This window comes from Neophocaena asiaeorientalis, unplaced genomic scaffold (assembly GCF_003031525.2).
Source record: "Neophocaena asiaeorientalis asiaeorientalis breed wild unplaced genomic scaffold, Neophocaena_asiaeorientalis_V1.1 scaffold134, whole genome shotgun sequence".
Taxonomy (NCBI): domain Eukaryota; kingdom Metazoa; phylum Chordata; class Mammalia; order Artiodactyla; family Phocoenidae; genus Neophocaena; species Neophocaena asiaeorientalis.
In genome coordinates, this window is record NW_020185339.1 from 28,785,521 (window position 1) to 28,793,771 (window position 8,251).

At 44.1% G+C, this 8,251-nt stretch overlaps 1 protein-coding gene across 4 annotated transcripts in view; it reads right to left on the reverse strand.

The window, feature by feature from the left end:
* Positions 1-8,251, reverse strand: part of SPATS2 (spermatogenesis associated serine rich 2) — a 151,315-nt gene continuing 143,064 nt past the window's right edge. For all 4 annotated transcript variants that reach the window (XM_024736774.1, XM_024736776.1, XM_024736773.1 and 1 more), the window contains 4 exons: positions 6,651-6,760; positions 3,822-3,924; positions 2,422-2,636; positions 1-1,235 (listed from right to left, as the gene is read on the reverse strand). In XM_024736774.1, the coding sequence (XP_024592542.1) occupies positions 924-1,235; positions 2,422-2,636; positions 3,822-3,924; positions 6,651-6,760 (740 nt within the window). In that variant the 3' untranslated portion in view covers positions 1-923. The remainder of the gene's footprint in view (positions 1,236-2,421; positions 2,637-3,821; positions 3,925-6,650; positions 6,761-8,251) is intronic.

Below are 8,251 nucleotides of genomic sequence, written 5' to 3' on the forward strand. Positions count from 1 at the left end.
GACCGTTTATGCAGTTGTTTTTATTTATTCAACTCTAAAGATTGACAGAGGCAATTTTTTGATGGTTAACACCTTAGATAACACAAATTATATTGCTATAAATTTGGTTCAGGCTCAGAATAGGAATCAGGAAAGAGGGAGAACAACAACGAAAATCTTCAAACACTGAAACGAAGAAAGACTTTTTTTTCCTTTAATTAAATGCTACTTTCCCATAGACTTCCCTAGACTGGTTTGCAGTCTAAGGTAATAGGAAACAAGGCTGGGGCATTTGGAAGAAACTGCAGGCTAAGCTACGGTGCCAAGCAAGAGGCTGAAACCCCGATCTGAGCGTCAATCTCAGGCACGTTCTGGGAGCACAGGCAGATTCTCAAATGTTTCCTAGTGTTCTTTCCTTTTCACCCATTCAGTTTCCCCTTCTCTGGCTAATCCAGGCCAGTACACAACCCCCTCACTGCCTCCCTTGGTCACGTTGTTGTTTACAGGGAACCTGACTGGCAAGTGTGGCTTCTGCTTAGACTGGAAAGGCAGCAAGACCAGCTGCCTGACCCACCTCCTCCTGAAAGCCTGGACAGCACGGGTTGCTGAGGAAGGCCTCTTCAGGCCCCTGAAAGGCCTGCGGTACCGGGAAGAACACTGCGTATCCTTGGGCAACCTGGCAACAGGTGCCGGTGATTCCTGGGGGAAATGAACAGTCAGAATCAATCCATATCACTGGGAAAGGTCAAGGGAAAAAAACAGCTTCCCTTCCAAAAAAAATGGTAAAGCGGAAATGAGGAGGGAAGAACCAAAATATTTAGAATGGCATCAAAAGTGAAGGCGCAAACTTCTTTCTGTCATTAAACCTAACTACAAGCTTCCTAAAGTCCAGTTACCAAGTTGAATTGTGTGGGATAGAAGAGACAGGCCAGCTGGAATCTCCCTCAAGAGTTCACGGCTTCAGGCTGAGAGGTCCTGGGTTTGCGCTGGGGGAGCCCCTTTTTGAATGAGGACTTGGGTGGGCCGGGCTCCATGCTGGCTCCAATTCCACTGGTCCCTGCAGAGTGAGTCTGGCCCCGTTCACTAGTGTTTCCTGGCGCCTGGGATGGAGCGCTCTGGTACCTGGAACCAGATGAATACCACGAGCTGTTTCTGTAACGACCCCCACTGTCATGTCGTCCTTGGTTCGTGGGGTCATTGGACTTTGGGCCTTGTGGCCTGTAGCCTTGTCCTCCGCGTCTGTTCCCCGGCAATACCTAAGGATAAAAGAAGACAATGTTCAGAGCACTGTGGCGTCAGGGCACCCCGTTTGCTCCAGTTCAGTTTATTGAGGAGTATTCTGAAAGCCTAAGAGTGGTATCCCAGGCTTGGGACTCAGTTCTCTCTTAAAACCCACAGAGTTTGATCAGCCAATCCAATCTAGACACTAATCAGAATTAATAAATCATTCACTATTCACCCCCTGCCTTTCACCCCTATGCTCTTCTCCACTGAAGAGCTTTTCTTCAGCCGGGCAGAAAAGGAAGAAAGCGCATCCTCTGAGGTTGTTACAAGCCCTCAGTTGGGCAAGTATCTTATCACGCGTCTGAATTCTGTAGATCATAAGCCATTTGTAAAGAAAATGAACATCTGGAATAATAAAACAAACATCATATGATCTACTCTGCTGTATATCGTGAACCACAGATTAAATGACGCTGCTGTGATATTTAACATACCTTTCACATTACAACCCAGAAAGTGTATGGCATACGATTTTATTTTTGTCCTCCAATTCCAATGTAATACCAGTCTGAAGAATTACTGACAGCACTGCCTTGGACTGCTCTTATGTATCTCCTTCAAGCCAAGGAAAAGGGGCTTCCCTGGTGGCGCAGTGGTTGAGAGTCTGCCTGCCGATGCAGGGGACGCGGGTTCGTGCCCCGGTCCGGGAAGATCCTACATGCCGCGGAATGGCTGGGCCCGTGAGCCATGGCCGCTGAGCCTGCGCGTCCGGAGCCTGTGCTCCGCGACGGGAGAGGCCACAACAGTGAGAGGCTCGCGTACCGCAAAAAAACAAAACAAAACAAAACAAAAACAACAACCCAAGGAAAAGAAACTATGGATTATACTTCAACTTTCTAGTGGTGCTTTTCTACTTCAAGATGGGTACATGACTCCCAGTGTGACCAATTACCAGGCAATATACTACTACCTACAAAGCTAGGATCACTGCCAACATCAGAAAGTCAGCAGTCTTGGCGACAGGAAATCTAAACTGGCTGGTGATTTGGAACATACATACCAAATGCTTTCTCTGGAAATAACTGAGGCTGGAGGGATTCAAAATAGGTGTGGAATGGGCATAAAGAGAGGAAGGTAATGTACTGAGCTGTCCGTGTTGAAGCTGTGACAGCCTGGCAGCATTTCTTCGTAAGTTGCTCAGTGTGGAAGCTAGGTTACCTCTCGATGGGGCTGGTAGGGCCGGCCACTGGAGTTTGCTGTGGTTGCAGGAGTCTCCCCCGGTGCCGAGTTTTTCTTGTTAGCGCTTGTAAGGCTGGGAGCAGAGGCACAGGTGGAAGAGGAAGCAGCAGAGGCATCACACGGGCTACTCAAAGACACAGACGTCACCGAGCTACATCGAGATCTGGTTGAATAGCTGTTCTTTGGATGGGACACTGAGACAGAAATGCGAGCGATATGTGGTCAGACGATAGAAGAGCATGGTGGGTAACGTATTCCCTATTTCTCCATCTCACAATGAGCCATTTAGGATAAAGGACTGTCTATCTGAGTATTTGTAAAGATAAGCTTATAAATAGGTAACGGGAAGGAAAATCTCCCTTCTGCCCTCTTCCTCCACTCCTGCCAAATCCCCACCGCTTTGTAAGTGGCCCATCCCCCCACCAACTAATGACTTCTTGGCGTTTCCTACCACCTAAACTCCTGGCTTTGGCTCCAGTGGCTGACTAAGCCTAGGAACAATAGTACGGGCCATATGTTCGCTTTCCTATGCAAGGAACATTCTAAAGTACAGACTTCAAAAAGAAAGAAAAAGTTAAATAAAAAGCCAAATTCTTTTTTAAAAATTTGAATGAGGCAAGATGAGTTACATATGAACAGAACTAGTCTTTACAACAAATATCTATCTTCCCAAGGCTCTTTCTGCAAAAATAACTCCAAATTCAAAATATCAATCTAGCTGAAAAATACTAATATTTTCAATTCAAGTTTTGTCAGAATTCAACGGTCTAAAAGTACCCCACAGATGTTTTTCCTTGGCTTTAAGCCTGGGCTAATGTTGAACTCACAATCACTGCCCTAGGTCCAACATTTATTTCACTTTCACACCGAGACAGAAAGAACGTAGGAGCCAAGCTCGGGGTCTGGGTTTGACTGATGTGTCGCTACAGGCTCTCAACACAGAGGCACCACCGTGCCCTGCCTCCACACACACCTATTATGCGCCAGGCCAAGCAGGTATTGTTATCTCCACCGAGGAGTAAAATGAGCGGCCCAATGTAGAGTGCAGAGGCAAGGATTCAAACTTGGTCTGACTCCAGGGCCCCATGATCTTTATACTATATACCAAACCCCTCTCAGCTCAGCAGGACATGATGAAAAACTATGACCGCAAATTTAGGGAGCTGGAAAATGCCTATCCTCAGAGCTCAAAGCATCTGTGCCCACTGACTTATTAAGTATCTCAGAGTTCCTTTTCATAAAAACAAGCAAACCAACCAAAACCCAAGAGGGACTGAGGAAGAATCAGGGGAGAAGCCAATCGGCACTTCAGTTTCTAGTTAGTAGAGGGTGGTCTTCTCATCACCGTCTCCGGCGCCCCGAATCTCTCAGCACCTCACCTTGTCCAAATGAATCTATGTTCTTCTTCAGGGTCTCTACATCACAGGTGAATCGGGCCACTCGTCCCAGATCCTCATCATATTTACGTTCACTAACAAAGTGCTGGAGAAAAGACAAAGAAAAGCCTCCAGGTGAGACAAACAATATATGTGGCATTTATAGCTTGCTATAAACAGACGAAACAATTACTTTCAATTGTTTTCTTTTTGTGCTTCAAAGTTCATTACATACATGGCCATCATATTACCAATGCTGGGTGATTGACAAAATTCAGTCATTTTCCTTAAGGGCCCAAAGATAAGTCCATTTGGGAGCTTTATGAAATGCTAATGGTCATTAGGTGTAAATCAAGAGAAACTCTGGAGAAAGAAGGAACTCATGATGGAGGACCACCTTTCTCTCCACTGTTAGCTACTCTCCCCATTGTTCCATTTTATACACAGGCAGAGGCAGCAGAAATGCTCATAAGTTACAACAATGATTCCTTAATTTAAATAGATGATTCGGTGTTCTCTAATATAAACTTCCTTAGTAAACCCACTTCACCGCTTTATAAAGTAGGATTTTTTTAGTCCTTGTAATAGGAACAATTTTTTGAGATGGAAAATCATTCATGTGAAAAGTCAGCTTTGCAAATGAGAAGAGTTTGTGCTGCAAGTAATTTAATCCTTTTAAGCAGACTGAGCTGAGAAGTAACCATCCCCTTGGGTCAAAAACTAACTATACTATAGAAATAGTGGGGCTAGAAACATGTCAGGAATGAAGTGCTTCTGGGGGTCTATTTCAATAAACAATTTCTAAGGTAGTCTGGAATCATTTTTTCAGACGTACAAGAGAGTAAGAAAGAAAAGTTAAAGGCCTAGATATAATTCAGAAGAACTGAACTCAGCGTGGTCCTCTAACTGGGGGTGGCCTAATTCCACTTTGGATTTTCAAGGGGTAGAATCAAGTGCATCAGAATCCTCGGGGTGCACCTAGAAGCCATAAACGGGAGAGGAGAAATAAAAATTACCTCTGGGACTTGAAGTCCTAAAGCTTCAGAGTATACTGTGACTTAGGAAAGCACAAGAATCTCTGTAACAAAGGCTTCAGACATGTAATATCAGTCTGAGATTAATTCTGAAACACATTCTAGGGTTTCCTGAGCCAAAGACATAACAGGAATGACGGAAATAAAATGATCTGGAAATAAGACATTTAAGTTGCACAGCACCCACTTCAGTACACTGAAAACGTGGAGAGAAACAGATCCTTAGTCAGCCTGCAGAAATATTTCTAGCAGCTCTTCAACCACGTGGGAAGGGGAACAGATGACGCCTGTGAGAGCCAGAATTCTTATCTAATTCCAAAGGGGTTTCTGGCTTCTCCCTGATAGTTGAATGAGACTGACTGGCATCAGTGCGAGGAAGACTTTCTATATAATTTAGCAATATAGTCTTAGTTAATCAGAAAATGGTAATTTAAAACTTGCATTGTTGGTTTCACTATTTCTCCCCAATATAGCCTAAGGGAAAGGAGTGAGAGAATAATAACGCGACATAGGTTTGTGTGAAAGACTGGGTCAGGATGGTAACAGGGATGCCTGTAAGGTCTCAGATGATCTTCCATCTATGCTTTTATTTTACAAAGGCTGTTATATAGCCTCCCCAGCATGTATTCCTCTTAAATATGGCAATAAATCTCACACGTTCAGAAAGAGCAGAGTTAGGGCACAGGAGCAGAGAAGGCCATACAGTTCACAGTTTAGAAACAATTAATTAGAACGTCAGTGTCCACAACTACCCATGAATAACCCAACCTCTCTCAGGTTCCCATCTTAGTCTCAGAAACACTGTTCTTTATGTAAGAATTTAAAACATCTGAGTGTGGAATCCAAGTAATCTTTATGAACAGTTTACAATATAATCAACACCTCAAATTGCTCATTTTTCTCTTATAAAATCAGAATTGACCAACCAACTATTTAACTATCTACTGAACACCTACTATGCGCCAAGGCATTGTGCCAGGGCACTGGAGACACAGCAGTTCCTGTCACTGTAAAGTTCACTATCGAGTGGGAAAGGCAGATTAATCAAATGTACATACAATTATAAGTGTGCTAGGAAGGCACAAACAGGGGGGACACGTCAGGAAAGTCAGGAAGGATGAGGTCAGGAGTGAGGTGCGTGCTGGGAGTGGCGGGGGAGGGAAAAGAATGTTCTGGACAGATGGAAAAGCATGTGCAACAGCCCTCACAGGAGGGAACAGGGTATGTCTGTGGAAAGGAGAGCGAGTATGGCTGGAGCAGAGGGGACAAGGGGGATGCTGTGCAAAGCACGGCAGCAGGGCCAGACCATACAGAGCCCTGCAGGCCGTTAAGGATTATAGCCTATCCTGAAAGCAACGGGAAGTTTGAAGTAGGTTCTGTAATGTGAGGGACAGATATGAAGGGGTGGGGAGGCCAGGGCAGTGACAAAGAGGAGGAGTGGAATCAGTTAGGAGGCTACCACAAAGTCCAAGCAAGAGATCACTGTAGCTTGATCATGATGGTGGTGGTGGAGACAAAGGGAAAAGGTCAGATCCGAGATTTCGCAGAAGGTCAAAGGGACAGGGTCTGCTGATAGACGGAACTGTGGGAAAAGGAGAAATTCCCTAAGGTTTCCAGCTTGGACACTGGATAGATGACAGTACCATTTACAGAGAAAGGGAAAGGGCCAGGAAAAGGGCCAGGTTTGGGAAGAGGAGATCATGAGTTAAATATATTAGCTACAGCCATGAATTATGGAGATTTGCTACTTTAGTCCCTGAGGGTAAGAAGAAAGGCAGAAAGGAGAAGGAGGTTCTACCTTGATATCAGCTCTGAGTTCAACCAACTGCTCCTCTGACATCCGAACAGCCACGTCAGTCATCTTCTTTAGAAGTTCGGCTTTCTTCTGACGGCTGAGCAAAATTTCCACTGTAGAGGAAAGGGAGTATGACTCTTATGGTCTGCTAAATAGGACAAGGAAGAACTAGAAGTACAGGTCTTGCAGTATGTACTTGGACGGCCAAAGGCTTAGCTGCCCACCCATCCAGAAAGTGAAAATACCAAAGGTCCAGTTTCCACCTTCTTGAGGGACTCTGAAGGCAGTTTACATGGTAAATGCTTTTTATGAATCATAAAGACTCATACATCACTTGTCATTTCTCTTTCTCCTCTTCCCACTTAAAAAAAATTTTATCAAGATGCATATAAATTAAAACAAAAATATGCACAAGGTAAAGAATACATCTAGAATAAATGGGTATAAAATGAAAAATAAAACTGTCCCTCCTAGTTCTGACTTCCAGAGGAAACCACTGGTAACAATTTCTTATGTATACTTTCCATTATACTCTCTGCATATACAATCTCGCTCTCTCTTTTTTCCCCTCACAATGGTCCCTCCTTTACCTTCGCTATTTTTACTTACTATGTCTTGAAGTTCATTCCTTAGTTATACATTGGATTCCCCTCACTCTGTTTAATAGCCACCTAGTATTCTACTATGTGGATATACAACAATTATTTACCAAGTTCCCTAATGATGGACATTAGAGTATTTACAGCCTTTCAAGAAGCATCTTCTCTGGCTTGCTCCCAGATGTGTAACTCAGGTATGGCCATGAAGAATGACAGACAATAAACATTCTCTCAGAGTAGAAAGCCAGGGGTTACAGAGGACAAAGGGCAAAAGAAATCCTCTCAGGAAGCAGATCTAGGGGCTGCCAAATGAACCAAGGAACTTTCTCTACCACTGGGGCAGGGACTCTACTATTCCTGTCCAGTAAGCTTTGATCGTTGCATGTCCAAGTGGGAATTTTTACTATAATTACCCTCTTCTCTCCCTATCTATGTAATAACGTTTCTTTCAGTTTATGTGATGCCAGACCACAATATACCATAACCAGAGCCGTCGGAAGATCTGAAACTACCCAGAGTCCTGGACTTTCAGTTGAATACGTGAACTAGAGGAGACTGTGGAGGTGTTACCATCAAGAAGGAGGTGAGTGTGTTCTCATTTTGGAAAAAAGAGGACTGCAGCGTAGCTGACGGGTGGACTGTAGCAAAGACTGTTAGTGACTGAATATCCATTCTCCTCTATCAGAAGTCTAATGTTGTTGGGTACCAATGTGCTTAGGTAAAAAAAAGCTACATTTCCTGGCTTTGCTACACATAACTGTATCATGTGGTATAGCTTGGCCGTTGAGATCTAAGCAGAATTCAGAGGCAAGGCTTACTAGAAAGCTCTCTAAAGGAGTCTTAGCCTGCATGTAACATTTTGCCCTTCCCTGACTAGAGCCGTAGGATGTATATTTTGACCATAAGCACAATGTAAGGATGGCTGGGGAGAAGGATAGAGAAGCCTGGGTCCCTCATATCATTTTTTTTTTTTTTTTTTTTTTTGGGTACGGGGGCCCCTCCCTC